We start from the raw sequence: 18,316 nt of genomic DNA, 5'->3' as shown, positions 1-18,316 counted from the left end.
TGGGAAGCAGAGCAATGAGGCACCGAATAGGTGGGAGATGCTAGGAGATGCTAGGAGAAGAGTTTGGTTAGTTTGGTTAAAGGCTCAGTAAGGTGAGGCATTTCTCTTTTAAAAACAATAATTTTTAAAACAATTTAAAAAAAAAACAATAATTCTCTCTCCTTTGGGAGAAGCTGTTGGGCTTCTTCCTTCATTTCAGCCTTTGCACTGGAGGTCTTAGGGTGGTTTGTGTGTGTTCACGTATTTATTTAAAACAAACATTGTTCTTGTCACTTTAATAGATGAGGCTGAAATGGTATAAAATGGGCCCAAAATGCAAATGAGAGATTGAATTAGTCAGGAGTTACACAAGAGTGAACTTCTGTTTTGTTATGGAAAGTACCGTAATTGATGCTTTATGTATAGCATGCTGCCATTTAAGTTAAACTTGCAGGGAGAACCTTTGTTCTGCTTTGTCAAAGGACAGCTTTATTTAGCTGCTTTGGGAACACTGAAAGTAGAGAGATCCTGGGCTGGAGTTTGCAGCTCTGCACTCTCTTCCTTAGCTTTAGCTCCCGTAAGGCTCCCTGTGTGAATTCCTACTGCCTGCCTTCTAGGGAGGGCCGTAAATGAACCGGTCCGTGACACTTCATAGGGATTATAGATAGTTACTGGCTGTCTGTGGCATTCTTTAAAAACCATCCAGAGTGGGTGTTTGTTCATGAATGCAGTAAAGCACTGCCAAGAACAGTTGCACTCCTTGCTTCCCTTGACGAGCAGTCAGGAACGTGACGTCTGCCCCTCCAGCACATGCTGCACAACCCAACGGGAGCATTGGGGTGAGCGACTCATCTGCTACGAGAGCTGCTGTGAAACACGGATTGCAGCATCAGCCTACTGAGACCTTGGCTTTTCTTGCAGAAAATGAAATTTTGCAGCTACCTGGCTTTATTTCCAGTGGCACAGCTCCGTACGCAGAATGATCCCATCACTGGGATGCTCCTTAGGTAGGTGGGTGAACCCCTAGTTCATTAGTAAGCTGGAGCCTGAGGTTTGAACTGAGGTTTGAAGGTGAGTCTTGGTTTGGCTTTCTGCACCTCGTTTTATAAAGCTAAGAATCTGAATAGTTACAATTTTTCCACCTCTTACACTAGCTTAGTTCTGTAGCTAAAATCCAGTGGCCTTTCTTGTCACAGTAGATGTCTCATGCCCTCTTAGTGGTGCACTCGTAAGGAACCAGACTTCTTGTGTGAAACAGTTTCTTTAAGGTTTTGAAATATACTATAGTCTGATCTTAAAGAAGCCACGAGCCGGATACCCAGATGCCAGGAGAGGTGATCTTCCCATTTTTTTCTGACAGTTCTTTTCATGTATCGCAGCACTAAATGCAAGCCTAAAAAACTGCAAATCTTACACCAAAAAAAAAAAAAAAAAAGAGGAATTTCAAGGAGGAACATTTTCTTTTGAAAACCTGATAGTTTGACTTCTTCAACAAATCCTCACTCGACCTTTGTTATTAGTTTAAGTTTTCGCTGACGTATTTTGTGACTTCTAGGTGAGATGTACAACACTAAAATTTCAGGCATCCATTCCTAGCTCTATATTTAGAAGAGAAGTCCTGGCCCACAGTGTTCAGGAGTTTCGATTTATCTCTGTAATCGATCAATAAAATTGGATTTTAAGCATAGTGGTAATTTTAATGAATTACTTCTTAAATGGTGTGAAATGTAGCTCTTTAATTCATGTTCTGAAAAGTTAGGAGCGTTCTCTGGCTTGGGGAAAAGCTAGTTATGTGTAAATTCCTTTGTTGTGTGTTTTTTTTCCAAGCAGGATAATGTAGCAATTTAAAACTATTCCAGCTATTACAAACAACCAGCTGGGTGGGATCTAACCACGTGTGAAGAGTTTTCCATATGTACCTGCTGTGTTCCTGTACCGTAGCTGGAAAGATAAGTTCCTGGGAAAATTCCCCAAAGGGGTTGCAGTAGAATCGTGATATTCTGCTGAATGAAATACAAAGATTTTTTTGATACATATAAGCATACTGCAACATTTTTTTTTGAAACTGTAGAGCCTTAATTTCATTTCATTTATGGACTTAATCATTTTCGAAGTGTTTCAGCCTAAAACTATGTGCTTTCATTTGTCTGATGTTAAGCTAAGTTGTTTAGCAACATATCAAAACAATTCCATGAAAAGATTGCTATCTTTTTTATTAATCCCATAGGCAGCTTTTGCAAATGTTTTTGTACTGTAAATGATTGCTGTGAGGCATTGAAGCACATTTAGAGAGCAGAATTCCCCCCGCGTATCCCTCTTGCCCTTCAAGATATGTTTTAACACCAACCTGATAGATAGCACTTAGAGAACCACGTGTGCTTGGTTCAGGGTGCTGTTACTATTTAGTACCAATCCCCAGTGAAGTTTTTTATCTTGTCTTCCTTTTCCACTAAGATTTTGGTTCAGATTTCCTGTATTCTACACACCCCATGTTTTTTAGGAGAGTTATAGGAAAGCGGCTTAAAACCACTGTGATACTTTCTTTCAGGAATTACAGCGGAAGTCATGGTGGTAGCCTCCTTTGATGAACTGCACAGAAGAGCTCAAGAGGCCAAGGGGAAGATTGTGGTCTACAACCAGCCTTTCGTCACTTACGGTGAAACTGTGCAGTACAGGTCGCAGGGAGCTGTGGAAGCTGCGAAGGTCGGAGCAGTGGCATCCCTCATTCGATCCATTGCTTCTTTTTCTATCGATAGGTAAGCATTTTCCTCTTTCCTCCCTGTGTCTCACGTTTCAGCCTTTGGTTCACGTGTCATTTGTGGGCAGGCATTTCTGTGCTTTACAACTTAAACGTTGCCAGTTATGAGTGGGTGTTTGGTTTTGAAACTGTTGGCTGCACAGTGGTTCTTTTCCCCTGTGCTTTGTCATTCTTTCAAAATGTTTTCATTTTTTTGTTACTGATCCAAATTGTGTGATTTTTTTTTTTAAGAACTTCCTGCATTCTCGAGGCTACCATAAATATTCTGAGATAACCACAATCAAATGTCTGTGGTGATAAGATGTATCAGACTGTGAGTGATATCTACATATATATATATTTGGCTGGAATGGAGGTGCGCAGTTTTTACTCTATTGGTATTTTCCCAGCACTAGGCTGACTTGTTGTAGATGAAGCAGTAGTCTGACATTACTGAAAGAAACACTTTTTAGTTCTGATTGGTAACAGAGTTCTTTATTTTATCTGGTGATTATTTTCTGACTCTGAAAGCTTACATGTATATTTACAATGCTCACCTGTGCTGAAAATCATGAGCTGAGGCATAGAGAGAAAACGGAGAAGAGTCCAGCCATTAGCTACACACAATTTTTTAATGCAGCATTTTTAAGCTGCGATGCATTTCTTTGTGAGCTTAATTCTGTGGTGAGCTTTGCCTACGCTGTCCTGCTGGCTGAGAGGAGAAATCCCACAGGCTGAGACCGCAGAGCTGGACTGAGGGCCATGGACGAGCCAGAGCCATCTCCCTGCCCTCCCTCCTGAAGGTGAGCTGCAGGCTGAGCTCCAGCCTCCACGACTGCAGGCAGGAGTGGCAGGGGCTTTCGCTGGTGTCAGGCACAAAGCTTGACTGCCTACCCTGAAAGGCTGTGGCAATAAAACCCTTCGGTAAGACAGCATAGAAGAGATGCGTGAAGTTTGGGAAAGGAAGAGCTGCTGTATTTTGTGATATTGATCTGTTTGACATACGTGTGATCAGAGCAGTGCGGGTCATCTGTCCCCACGCCCCCAGCTGCCCCTTAGGTCTTTACCCAAAGAGGAGTCCTTGGCTGCAGTGACCCTGACCCTAAATGTCATAAACTGGAACCATGTCCTGTTTGGTGTGTTTCTTTTTCATCTGTGCTCCTCGGTTTTCTTTCTATGGAAGTCTTGGGAAGGGGTGGTCTGGCTTTGGGTCTGGGTTCAGGCTGGGACTGGGACGTGGCTGGGATGGGCACTGGGAAACACGCTCGATTCCACCATTTGAGACAACCTAAGTGCTCACATGTCAGCAGTGTCAGAAGTGTGCAAGCCTCACTGTTTGTGATGCTTCAGAAAGCTTGAGCAATGCAGTAATGCCAGCTGACTGAATTGGACATGTGCAGAGGGCAGCTCTGCTGCCAGAGTAGTTTGATAGCATTTTTATATGCTTCATGTTCCCCTGAAGGAACATATTAAAAATATATGCTCCATATACCCGTAAAGAAGCTGACTTTCTCAGAAATAAAGTATTTTGAATTCAGATATTACCCAAACTATATGAGTCTATTTCTTGGTGCTCCACAAATGTAGCAGTTTACGATATATTTTCTAATACTAACACTTTTCTAATAAATTTAACAGTATCAAACGGAGACTAGAATATATTTCAAAACAGTTCTATGAAGGAAAAGTTATCTCTTGAAAATAGTCTTATTTGGTATCAAAGCCTATTGCAACCTATAATCTGTTGTTTGTCTGAAAACCAGGAGATGATCTGACCGCTGTTCTTTCCAGTCCTTATTGCTGTTGCCCGGCAGAGGTGTCCATTTGGAAGTTGCTCTTCGTATCTTCTGTTTGCCAGACTATTTCCAGGAGTGTATTCCAACAAGTAATGGAAAATTCAGAGCTGAGGAGCAGAGGTGGAGGCTGAAGATAGTCAAGCCTGTTCATAAGGTCTGGGTACTGGCATTATGGTTATTTCAGAATTGAATGAAAAGAGAGGAGAAACAGATGCCAAATGCAAGTTTGTTTAGAAGGATCGAATCCTTAATCTAGGCTGGGAGCTGAGGTGTCATTCCCAAAAGCAAGTTTGAATTTAGATGCTGCCAGGAAGCATTTTTTTTCATGAAACCTGCTTTCTGTCCTTTCTCCATTTATCTTCACTCAGGGTTTTCTGGGTGGGGAGAGGAACTGGTTAATCTCCTTTTTCCTATAAAATGGGAAATATTCAGGTCTGGTGTGTCACTTCTGCCCCTCTGTGATGCACAGATCTGTTTGTTGTGCTTCTACCAGGAAACAGGCATTGCTGTAGGCAAGATGGGTTCTCTTGTCTCCCGTGCCTCCTCCTGTGTTTTCTCCTCTTCACTGTCTGTGTGTCTCCTTGTCTGTCCTGCTGATGTGCTGTGCTGGCAGACTCTGCCTCTCCTCAATCAGTGTCAGAGGCTCTGCTTGTTCAAGTTGCTGTTGCCTTTTGGGTTGATTGATGGCAAATTCTGCATTGCTGGAGGGAACAGCGTGCTAGAAGGGTGAGAGATGAAAGGTAAAGAGCTGATAAAAGGCTTCTCAGTGTTGTGAAAGAAACTCTTGCATTCTTGCAGTTTGCCTACTGCTATTTTGTTGACCAGAGCATTTACTTTGGGGAGCCTGTGTGTGTACATGCACACTATTTATGAGTAGCTCATACATGGCAGTTCTCCAAAGCATCCTGGAAACATATTAGAAGAAAGTGTCCTCCTCTTGATACTGCTTTGTCCCTCTTCCCTCAGGTCAGCGAAAGGCGAAACTTCACAATCTTTAAAAAATGGATTTTATTTTTAATTTTTTTAAGATTGCAACCTGTATTGGACAGATCTTGTCACTTACTCTATTTGCAAGAAATGAAGTGGGATGGAACAATGGAAACTACTTTACGGTGTGACTTCTAGGTGATCTTGCAATGCAAAAAAATATTGGCAGGTTAAAAACAGGTACATTCTAGTAGATTAACATCTTGGGCTTATTAGGGCAGGTTATTAAAATTTACTGACAAGACAGAATTGGTAAAATTCCAGTGTGAATTAAATCAGTGTTCTCCTGCTGGCAGCGTGCTGGCTGTTCCTTCTTCCAGAGATGGCAGGCAGCTGCCATGTTGTCAAGGGCAAAAGCTGCATCCTGAAAGAAGCCTTTGAGCAGAGGTTATGTGGGCAGCTTATTTTTCTTCAAGGTATGGTCGCAGAGGTATGGAAGCTATTAAACTGGTAGGGGTCTCAGCCATCACTGAATGAGGGCAAGGAGGAATGAACTCCAGTATACTCAGGAAAACTCCCGGTTGTGTTTCTGTTAGGGCTCATGCCAACTCATCGGTGATAGTGAAGGACTTGAAGGGTTTGTTGCAGACTTTCCGGGAGTAGATTCATTTATTTCGGACTGAAATGGTAATTGAATAAGAAATAAAATTGCCAAGAGCATCTCTCTTGGCCTGTGCAGAGGAGGATAGTTGCACAGTTTGTATTACCACGTTGTCCAGCTGCTGTGCTTCCTTAGGAGAGATCCTGGAATCGTCCCCGTGTTGTTTTAGAGTCAAATAGTTCTCTTGCTGCTTTATAGATATCATGTTATGAATGAGTTTTCCTACTTAAGAGAAAGTCATAATAATAGGCAGGTAATTTGCCTTGCCCTCCCTGCAGATGGTGTGTTTGTGACAGCCTTCTTCCAGTAAGAAATTCCAAGGTGGGGGCAATTTGGTGGTGAGAACACCGAAATCTGGATATTGGGAGTAAAGAGTGACAGAACTACTTTTAATGAACCTTCTTCATTACCACATGTTATTGTAATTAGTCAACATTATCTGTGGTTTTTGGCTTTTTGGAGAAACCAGGATGTTGACTTTTTTTGGCTTTAGAACTTGGCTGTACTGTGATTAATGGCCTTGTACAAGTTAATGCATGTAGTACGTACATTTGCTGATGTGTACAATGACTGCATGGATTTCTCAGTTTGTAGCAGACATTCTTATGGCAAAAATACTCAATTTACAAAGTGTGGTGAAAAATGTGATTCTAATAAACGAGCCCTAAGTCTGCTTTTTTGCTTCCTGGCTCTAAGTGTTTAGAACATCTTATAGGCAAGAGGTTGCCTTCTGCTGTCGAAATGGCCCAGTAATATTTATCCTGTGATGAATGTACTCCCATCACACTGAGACTGTAACAAAATCTTTCTGTTCCTCAAGAACCACAGATTAGATAAAGTCATAACACTGTGTCTGGTAATAATAACCCTTCTAGAGGCACTAGAAAGAAGCAAAATTGAGTGTTTTTCAAGAACTCAGAAAGTTCCCCAAACTTCTAAGACATAAATGCCAAGGGCTCAATTCCTATATATATTTCTTTTAATGCTGCAGAACAGGCTCTCTTATAAATAAGAAATCCAATGGGCAAAAGGCCAGATAGGCCACATAGTCCTTTGACCTAGTGTGGAGGCTCTTACCAAGGACACAGAACTCAGTCAAGTTCTTCTCAAAGGTTTTCTTGGTGGGCTGAATTCAGCATCTTACATCTGGAAAAAAAAAAAAAAAGTCATTTCCTTCACTTTCTCTTCCCTTCTTCAGGCTACATGTGGCCAGGACACAATATCTGCTCTAGTGACTAATCAAAAGCTGTGGCTGGATGAAAGCTGAGCGCGAGTGGCATGGTGCAGCTCAGGATTTATTGCAGAGGTTGCACGGACAGCTTGCGTGGATGCATATGACACAGCTAAGTGCAAGCATGCCAGGGCTGGAATATAATTTCGTGGAGTAGATGTGAATTTGAAAACTGTTGCTTTTCCTTTCTCTTATTTTCCCATTTTTCTGTCCCTACTTAGTTTATTTTCTTTTGCCCTACATTGCAACATACACCATTTGTGTATATACATTGTACCCTCAAAAATGCACCTTGTATTTTCTTTCCCTCTCCTGCTTTTTCTTTTATTCTTTGTAAACAATTCTTTCCCTTCTCAATCTCTCTGTCAATGAGTGTGTGTGTCATTTCTTGGCTCTCACGTGCTGGCACAGTGACTCCTTACCATGTCACCTCTTCCAAACACTTGGTCTGCTGCCTTTGGGACCAGATGCGAAGCTTGCCTGCTAAGGAGAGCTTCCTCCTTTCGTTGAAGCTCCAGGTCTAAGGAAAGTAAGGGCTTCTGGAATGGTACAGTAGTTTCTCTTAGCTTTTTTGTTTGTTTGTTTGTTTGTTTTTGTTTTAGCAAGGAGGTGCATCTGGCCTTTAAAGCTGGTGTATTTTCTTTGAACTGCTGTCACTTCTGGTTGTGCCATGAGCCCTGGGGGCTCCTTCCCCTTCTGTCCTGCCCCTCCTTCCACCATGTACGCAAGTCCATTTAAATTTTGCTGTCATCTTAGGAACCTTTCCTCCTATGACCTGTCCTGCTCTCTTCCTCGCCACGAAGGTGGAGCACTGCTGTGTCTATTTGGGATTGAATTTCAGCTCGTAAGCCCTCCTGAGCAGCACTAGACCCACATGGTAGCAGTTTTCTGGTAATATGAGAGTTGGCGTGACCCGAGTCCAGCCTGCTCATGAGCTGTAGGAGGGTCCCTCAGCATCTCTCCAGCTCTGTGCAGGGGTACTGTAGCTGAGCAGACCCCTGTTCTCTTCCACATGTCATCGCCTGGAGGCAAAGCAGATGAGACAACTCGCTTTGCCCTAGAAAGCTGCTCCTGTTGCCCATTAAGTGGCCTGGGTCACCATTTGGATTTTCGGCCAAAAATCTTAATCTCTGTATAAATTCTAAAGACTAATCTGCATCATGAAATAATTTCATGAACTCTGCAGCTAACTACTCCCCGTTTACTAACTTTTTTTTTAATTTTAGGTGTTTAACAAAGCAATCACTGCAAACAGGCAAGTCTGTGGTGGCCCAAAATAGGAGTTAGGTTTGCCATCACTTTTTGTTCAGTAACACCATCTGTTGTAGAGTGAGACTGGTCATCCAGATGGCAGTTCAACTGAAAAATTTAGCTTTTGGGGCATTTGAGTTTAACTAAAAATTTTCATTGCCTCTGGCACCCATTGAAAGGAAAATAATGAAGTTGCTTTATATATACAAAATGAAGTAGGATTTTTGTATAATCAGTTCTTGTAAGCTTTTGTTTCACTTCCCTTTGTCCCCCCAGCACTTATCCACCCCATTTTCTGATCTACTTTTAGCGCCCTGGTGACTACATGATCTGGGCTGCTGAAGCAGCCTTGGTGGCATCTCCGGCCACGTTCAGGGACCAGGCAGATGCTGCAGGATGTGTGGTGGAGAAAACCCAAATGTAACATCCCTGCCCAGGCATGCAGGCTTCATGTGTGTTTGCTGTCAGTACCCTGGGTGCTCCTGAAATTTGGTGCCCTCTCCTCGAGCTGTGTCAGTTCAGGAATTTGCAATTACTCCAGCTTTTGGCTTGTTAGCATGTTTGGTTAATTTCCTGCAGCTCTGCTCAGGCCTCTCAATTTCACTTTGCTTCTAATTAAGCTAGCTTTGGGCTCTCAGGTCTGTTGGAGTGGGATATATTTTAATTCATCTGTAAACCTGCTTCCCTGTTTTTTGGTTAATGAAATAATCTTGTGTTTTGTTCTTTTGGGAGTAGGGAAAGTATTTTATTGGTTACCTGCATTTTTTGCTCTTTTGAGTGCTCATCATATTGATGTCTTCCAAAACACAGATCTTTATTCTACAACCAATTTTTATTTGATTACATAATTAAAACAAAAAAATAATAAATTTCTTCTTTCTTTTTTTTTTTTTAATAAATCTGCAATTAAAGAATTAAAGTTTATTATTTTAGGTGCAACAACTCGGACTGAGCATGTGTTAACAGCTGGACCATGTTAGGTACACTGATGTGAGAGCTGAGCCTTTCTGTGCGCCAGGAAAAGGAACTTAAGGATATTCACTGCATGGCAGCCAAGTGTGTCTCCTTGATGCTGATGTGTATGTAAAATCCAGCAAGAATTGGAAGGACTGAAAGTAAAGACTTTGCATATATTACTTGTGGATACGAAGCCTTCATTTATTTTACTCAAGAAACTTTCTTTGCTCACCACCACCTTGCAGAGGCAGAGTACCTCTTGCTACTATTGCTGTGTTTTTTTAGGTAGCTTTGTTGCTTCCTTGCTTTTGACGCTGCAGAACCATTATAAAATAGTCTCCTTGTGAGCAGGCAGCATCCTCTGTCTGCTTTGCACGGGCCTGAGGAATGCACGGGGCGTAAAGGCAGCGGGAGGCTGGCCATAGCTGCAGCCAGCAAGAGTTGTTCTGCAGCATGAATGAAGAAGAAATCAGAAAGTGCCACCAATTATCTGGGAACACTTCTCACATATGGATTAGGATAGCAGCAAAAGCTTGTTCATAGGAAACGTTGCAATTAGAGACTGTCCTAGGGCAATATCCTATGGTAAGAGGATACAGCAATGTTGTCTTCTGTTCTACCGAGGGATGAAGAAACGAGGATAAAGCCCTGGTTTGTGGTGTAGCAAGGGGGAGTAAGAACATAACATGTTTTGTAAGTCTCTGGTGAAGTTGTGAAAGATTCTAGTTCTGTTCCTAGCACTGTGCACGTAGCCTTGTTTCCCTCAGAGGGCTGAATTGGTGGAGTGCTGTGGGATTTATTTCCTTGCCCTTCACTTAGGGGCTTTCCCTCCACGACATCTCTGTGTGTCGTTGACTGACAATTCATTAATTTTTACTTTGCTTCCTATGTTCCCTGAAGGTCCACATGCCAGACCGCATTCTGCAGTGCAGGCTTTGTGCTCTCTTTTGGGCAAACCCTAGCTGTCAGCCAGATAACTTAGATGTCCTTAGGAGAAAAGGAGCCTGAGCTTTAGGAGGTGATTGTATTGTGGATTGTATGGTGGTTTCGTGCTGTTTGAGCAGTGATTAAGGAATCAAATTTCAGGAAACTTCACAATGGTGAGAAATCTGTAGATGACGGTTTGTAAGTCACAAGTTCTTTTTGCTTGGAACAGTGTAACTTTGTGTTTTTTGTTTATTTTTTTTCTTTTTCCTTTTTTTTTTTTTCCCAGTAGGCATATTTGTTTTCAAACAAATTCAGTAAAATTTGTTTTCAAACAAATTCAGTAAAAAGTTAGTCAGTGAGACTAACAAGGGCTTTCTCTACCTCCACCAAGTTTTGGCAACTGCTCTTCAGGAACATATACTTCTAACAGGGAAGAGTTTAATCCACCTAGTGTCCAGTAATATAAGCAGTGTCCTGTAACTTCAGCAGAAACAGGTAAAATATTGCTAAAATCAGTGTTGATAGGCTTTGTTATCCAGAAAGATGCTTTGAGAATAATGGTCCTTTTGAAATCCGTATTTCCTCACTTCCCAAAGCAAACCTTTATCAATGTAATATCATTTTTTTCAATATCAATATCAATATCAATATCAATGTAATATCAAATTTGTTACCTTTATTAATGTAAGATTAATTTTTTTTTCTTCTCTTCTGGCCCAGCCACTCTCCTAACTCATAGGTTTTGTTGATGGCTAGATGGCCACCCATGTCATGAGTAACAAATGTTAACTCTGGCTGTGTTTGGGTACTCTCAACACCCACTGATAGATTTCTGAATATTCTCCAGTCAATAAGATAAAAAGGAACAGTTTTACTTTGCCTTTGCATTACTGGTTCACGTATATAAAGATGTTGACCTTACAGAACTGCCAAGTCCTGAGTTTCTTGTAGTGAACCTTAAGGAGTAATAGCTGTGCTTGCTGTGGGCTGGGCACCCGGATTTCTTGCACTTTTCTGTGATTCCCTGTTACCTTAACCCTAATCAGCTCTGGCTTCCTTCAGCTCTGTTGGCCCCTTCTGTGTCTGTATGAGTATCTGTGCGTATGAAAACCCTGTTAGCAAGTTCAGAACCACCCACCACGATCATAACGTTTTGCTCTGTCAGTCGTGGGTCCTGTTTCAATGTTCCTGCATTATTCAATTTTCTTGATTAAACTGACAAATCTCTCACCAATATGTGGAGACCGTAAATATAGAGGATAAAAAGAAAACCTGTCACAACTGCAGGTAAGGATTCCCCAAAGGGATCTGAGTAATACAGTGCCAACAAATTATTTTCACAAGGGGTATATTTATTACTTAGCTGCTGATAAGATGTGAGAAGCGTGCGGGCTGTCATTTCATTTCACTATAATTCTCTGTGATTTTTCAGTGGAAGTATAGCACTAAGGACTTTATCTGGAGTGGTTATCTCCAGAGCTTGTGAGCACATGGCTGTGGATGACTGGAATAGATTAAACAGTACCAGGGTGGTTGTGTCAGAATGGTACAGAATTGGTATTTGAGGAACCCTAGCCCAACACTCTAATTTTTTCAACAAAAAAATAAAGAAGGTCATGGGAAGGGCTGTGCTGTGCTGCTTCTTGATGTGTTCTGGGATTACATCCACTAATTTTGAGCTATACTGCAATTCACTTTTTGATTTTTGTCTATAACAGCTTGGATGGATGCCTAGTTTATAGATTTGCCTGCATATCCAGTTTTGTTATTTTCACGTCTTATAATTGGTTTTCCAGTTTGTACTTTCCACTGAGCATTGCTTCTACTTCTGAAACTACTCAAGGTCCTTTTTCAAAATCTATTTGATCTAATGATATTATTAAAAAATACCTACAAAGTACAGAACAATTCCATTATGTACACATTAATGTTGAATTTATGAAACGTGTTGTGTCTGCTCTAGAACATCTGAAGTATTCTTTTCAAGGTTTACTACTGATGTCCGAAAGTGAACGCAGGTTTGTGTGGGACTGCAGCTAGATTTGTCTTTCAAAATCTGCTTGATGCATGCAACAAAATCTTTTATTTTGATGTGTAACCTTTTGCTTATGTCCTGTAAAACAAACAAGCAAACAGGCAGAGGTCCCACTTGTTGAATACACTTAATGCGCTAGTCAACTCTTCATTTCCACAGTCTCTCTGCTTCACGCACCAGGCATGCAGGGGATTTGGAAGTGCTAATTCCTCATTTTGTTTTGCCTTGTTTGCTCCAACACGTGAGCAAACATGCATTGTTTGCTCCAACAGATTATGATTTCTCTCTGGAAGAATGCTTGCATTGTTTTTCAGGGGCAGGGGCCTCTGTTTTTGCTGCTGCTTCCACTTCCCAGAGCCGTGCTTGTGGTTTGCCCATATGGTAGGATATTTCTGTGTGATTTCATTAAATGCTGTCTTCACATAGGATGGTCTCACCCTGCTGCGCTAGCTGTAGTGTGATGCGTGTCAGGCGCTTGGGTATGATCAGCTAGACCTGTTTGCATGACGAAAACATATTTCTGGCACAGAAATTTTGACTTGTGTTTCTAGGAAGTCGGAGCCAATTATTCCATGGTTATTGTTTAGAGTTCTTTTCTAAATATATCCCGTTGCTGATAGCCAACAGTAATACTGGGCTCTTCCCTATAGAAGTAATGTCTTGTGCCTCCTAAGTGTAACCATTTCAATTACTCTAATCTTTTTCTCCAGCTTTGTTTTCCCCTTCAAATCCAATCAGTCACCTGAGCCTCTCTCATCGTGTTCATCTTGTTGCATCAAATACTAATTCTTTGATCTTCCTGCAGGGTAAGGCTAAATGGTGAAGATCCTTCTCCATCTGGTTTATTAAATGAGCGGTGCCAACTCCTGTCTCTGCTCTGCCAGTGATGCCAGCTTTGATTACTTGCCTCTTGTCTTCTCCTTCAGGCTCCTTGTACTTTCTCTCATCCTGTTTCTATATTTAGGAGGAGGGTGCAAACCTGAAGCTGTAACTTTGCTCTCTTCCAGCTTTCCTTTTTAAACCTGACCTTTGGTTTGATATTTATAGATCACTCCCATATGTCATCGGCTACGTAGGTGAATAGGGTCTGGGACTTCTGCTAAACTGTTTCACCAATACCTTGTTTTCCTAGTCACTCTCAGCAGTATTTCTGCATTGGCTGTCTAACGTGAATATTGCAAATACTCTGTGACACAGCAGTGTTGTCTTCGATCCGTTTCTATTCACTATTAAGAAGGATTGAGCTTGGACTACAATTCCTGTTTTTTTGTCTACTGTGATCCCCAAAAGAGAGTATTTGTTCTAAGAAGAAGGAACAGAAAGAATACACAAAATTTTAGATAAAATATTCCTATTTGGATATCATCACATTAGCAAGCTGGTGACTGTGGAGTCAAAATACACCTCAATAAGAAATCTTGAAACCATTGCACCACTTGATTCTAGACATTTGTGCACAGGACAACAAAATAAACTTGTGTCAGATGGGGGAGAATAATCACATGAATTAATTTCAACCAGGGATTCTGCCCTTGGGTTCCCCCGGGATCTTGAGAAGCTCACTGCTATTTCTCTGTTTCCCTGTTTTCGAGCAGAGGTCATATTTTTGGAACGTCAACGTCGTGTAACATTGTACGTTGTTTGCTGAAGAAAGACATCATTAAAAGTTGACTTTTCTAAATGGTGATTAGGTAGTCAATAATAAATTCTGCTGGAATTTGCCTGCGCCAAAACCAGTGACAATCCTATCATGCCGTAACAGCGGGTGGCAACTTCTGCTAATTAATGCACTATATAACCATGGGGCTTTATTAAGTAATAAAATATGGAGTGTGTGATTGGTAAACTCTGCTGGGTTGAGATTCCAGGTTGCCTTAGCGGAGGTGTGTTGGAAAAATCTGGCAGGAGACTAATGGCAGAGAATACAGGTCATTATTTTGAATACCTTATTTTCAAATGTAAATACTTACAAGCAATTGGTAGCTCAAATCATTTGGATATTGAGTTCAATTCAGTAACAACTCGCCATGAGAGACTTGAAGCCTCTGGAAACAGTGTGAAGGAGCCTGAATTTCATAAAAGTACAAGGCTTTTCCTAAATAACAGCTCTTTATTATCAAGGAGAACATGAAGATTAGAAATTGGGTGCTGGGATTTGAAGGTGATTGAGCCAAAAGTCTGAGGTTTGGAAAAAGTGAGCTTACAGGGATGTAAGGAAAGCTTTAATGATTGTTCTATAACCTGTGTATTGCTCGCTCCTTTTCAGGGAGTAGACTGTGGTCCTTGGAGGAGGATCTTTGTCTCTCTCTCACTATCTCCTCCTGCAGTCTCTAAAGAAGGAAACAACTTCCAGGGATCCCAGTTTCAGGCTCTGAGAAGGCTGCAGTTACTGCTGGGGAGGAATGGGAGAGCCAAAAAGAGTTTGAGGGGACCAGGGATTCCCTTGAGCAGGGATTCAGCGCTGCCCAAATGCAGCCAGCACCTGGAATCCAGTACGCTGCTGTGCTGGGTTCATCTGAGAGGTCATCCAAGGCTGTATGTAACTCCACGAAACTGTTTGTGTTTTCTGTCTCTTGCTCTATTTAGTTTATAATGCTGAAAATTGAGGAAAACAGGAGTTGCATGCTGCAGTGTCTGAGAGAATTCTAATATTCGAGTGTTGCCAGAAATGTGATGTGAATGGGCGTACCCATGAGAAAACTTAGCAGAGCTACTTGGGATAATAAGTGCAGCTGCAATTTATGATTTTAGAAACAAATGTTTTTCAGAACCTAAAATTAGGCTTCTATCATGGTAAATCTTTGTATGGTACTTCTCAGTAACGCTCAGCGGTGGGTTCTTTTAACCCTTTCCCATTTAGAGCAGTACCTTTTATTCCTCAAATATTTTGAAGTTACTTACCGTTAGACTTAGGAGTTAGAGAAAAGGTGGCAGAAAAGGTGACAAGGAACTGGAGAGCACCATTGTGAAGCATCAAAGACATTGAGGTAATGCTCGTCCTTCAAAGTTCCCAGAGAAAGGAAAGGAAAATGGCATTAGTTCCTCTGAGGGTCTTTCCCACAAGGTGTCTAAATTGAAACAGCGAGTGTAATTGGTCATACATAAAATTGGTCTTCATAAAAGAAAATAATAATAAAAAAGAACAATTTGAAATCTGTCAGCTCAACAAGTGATGGTCTTGGCTGTGTATCTGTCTAAGCTGAAGATAATAGAAAGAGGATGCTGTTGCTGTTAAGTAAATCTAGTTGAGTAAAGAAAACGTGATGGTATTTCAAAGCCCTCAGATCAGTTTGATGTGTTTTGGAAACTGGGGGATATTAGCAAAAGTATCTGTGGGACTTGAAGGGGGTTTTAGTGCAAGTTTGTTTTTGGCTGAGAAATTCTAACCACAGATATTCTGTTTTCTACCTCCACCCAGGTTTTTCAGAAAGACTTGACAGGGGTTAGCAGGGAGCAGAGCTCGGGAGCTGGCAAGGTTTGCAACCCAGCCTGGCCATCGGGGTTTCAGAAGGATGCTGCCAGATACATCCATCTCCCAGAAATGTTTCAGTGTTGTCAAAACAGGAATTCCCAAGAAAGAAAATGTTTTATCAGCATCTTTGCCACCAGGCCACTCAGTAGGTTCAGAGCTCTGGTTTTGAGGCAGCAAGACGTGGCACTGTGTGATGTGCACGGGCATGTCACCGTGCCATCAGCTGCTCATTGCAGGTAAACAGCTCAGTGGTTGAGGCATGGATCGAGCACTGTGCTGTTAAACCAGGAGTTTTATTAATGCTGTTATTAATCAGTGTATGGGATCATCATAAGATTCACCTGCAAGTCAGTGAACCTTTACGTTCATGTAGATGAGTATTAAAAACCCACTTGTGGGGCCGGATAAAAGGCTTTGCAAGCTTCAGCTTATCTTTGGGCTGCACTTCGAGAACAACTGCTTTAAACTACATGATGAATAGTTATGAACTGCATACATTCAGAGTTGTTCTGTAGCATTCAGTGTTTGCTTATAGTCAAGCTAGGTTTGATAAAAATACTATTTCCAGTGAATTATTTACTAACTGCACTATGCTTACATGTAAGTATAGTAGAGTATTTTACAGAAACAACTTTTTGCTTGACAGCTGAAACTGAATTCAAACTCTATGTACAAGGTTGTAAAAAACCAGTTCTGCCTCTAAAATTGTATGCTACCCTTCTCTCTGAATACATATGTTTTTTAACAGATTTTCTATTTATAAAGTAATGTATGTGGTCTCAGTGTTAACAGTAGCCATGAGCAATCACTAACATAATTTTCCTGCGTAATGTTCTGTAGGAGCTAAAAGTTATTCCCATTTGACATTTCAACACCAGGAAGAAAATTCCCACTTGTCGTTGTGTTATTGTTCTGCAGCGCTGCACAAGGTGGGCTTCAGCCTTTTCATAGCCTGAGCTTTAATGTATACGTGAGTATCATCTTTGTGGCCCTTTGTGGACTTTTGTGGACCTTCTCCACCATTCTTCTGACACAACTGTTGGTGCACTCATGTCTCTTGATTAGGACCCAAAAGTGTGCATTTAGATTTACTTATTGACTGTCAAAGTCATTATTGTTGTTGGACCTTCAGACCAAAGCCTCCAGCCTGCTACCTTTCCTCCAAAACCATTTCCCTTAGCAACCTGGATGAGCTAATGAAACGGAAAGAAAATTGTGTTGTTTCAGGCAGTCCCTTTTCCAGCAGAGACTCCAATAGGCACTCTTAATTAGGTTATAAAGAGATCCATAAAATAGAAAAGCAGAGTGGAGAATAATCTTTTCTCTCCCCTTTAGCAGATGATGAAGGAATCATCACACATCCAGGATTAAATAGAACAAATCCTCAAATAATAAGCAAAATAGCATGAATAAGTAGGATATATTGAAGAGCATGATAAACTTGATATTTAAAACAAAACAGCAAGAGGGGAAATGTTGCTGTTTGACAGCTGCTTCTCTTTTCTTTTCGAGGAAGGAAAATGAGTTGAGTTCTTAAGATGTAACCATTTTCTTGGGAAACCCCATGCATTTGTTTCCTGGTAGCAGCTGCCATGTTCTGGGTATTCTCCTGCACAATCCCAGAGGGGCCAGCAGTATGGGAAGATCCCAGAACTGATTCAGTCATTCTCCCTCCCATGCTTTGCACTGGAAAGATTTCTTTCAGCCTGACGCTCTTCATTTACCAGGAATAGCACTAATTGCAGGGAGAGAAGCTGTTCGGGGGTAATGTGGACCTACTGGGGGATTTTGTATTTCGTCTGATTTAGATGATGAAGCTTTTGGGAGAATCTGCCACAGTCAAAAAACACAGCTGGGAAAAGAGTGCTCATGCTTGGCATGACGTTTTGCCATGCTGCTCAGTATTAGGACTAATTTTGAGGAGTTATTGTAGTGTTGTAATAAGCTTTAAAAATATGTTCTGTTGCTGAAAGGGACATCTCTGCTTACAGTGGATTTTCAAGCTTGAGACTGACAAATTCAGATTATAACTATGCAGTGACAGACAGACTTAGCCTGAGTTTTGAAAACTCCTTTATTTGTCAAATCAGTGTACGCTACTGGTTAAAGTAACCTGAACACTCAAACATTTACATTTCATTTTGTGTTTCATGAATGTCATTGTATAATGTATGAACTGCATAGGCAAATACAAAGATAGTTGCTTTCATGTGGAACTACTCAAACCTCTTCCTTAAGGAGAAAGTAAGTACCCCTCTGTACTATTTTCACTAAAACACTTTTTGTTCTCTTGCCCTCAGTTTTGTTTTCCACTCGAACACAGAACGTATTGGGTTTTATTTC

General features: G+C 41.2%; 1 protein-coding gene across 2 annotated transcripts in view; it reads left to right on the top strand.

Annotated features, from left to right (window-relative positions):
• CPQ (carboxypeptidase Q) overlaps positions 1-18,316 on the top strand; it is a 153,935-nt gene that overhangs the window by 26,807 nt on the left and 108,812 nt on the right. For both annotated transcript variants that reach the window (XM_027452499.3, XM_038174734.2), the window contains exon 3: positions 2,528-2,735. In XM_027452499.3, coding sequence (XP_027308300.2) covers positions 2,528-2,735 — 208 coding nt within the window. The remainder of the gene's footprint in view (positions 1-2,527; positions 2,736-18,316) is intronic.

The sequence above is a fragment of the Anas platyrhynchos genome, chromosome 2, assembly GCF_047663525.1.
Source record: "Anas platyrhynchos isolate ZD024472 breed Pekin duck chromosome 2, IASCAAS_PekinDuck_T2T, whole genome shotgun sequence".
Classification (NCBI taxonomy): domain Eukaryota; kingdom Metazoa; phylum Chordata; class Aves; order Anseriformes; family Anatidae; genus Anas; species Anas platyrhynchos.
This window is presented reverse-complemented; position numbering and strand designations above follow the sequence as displayed.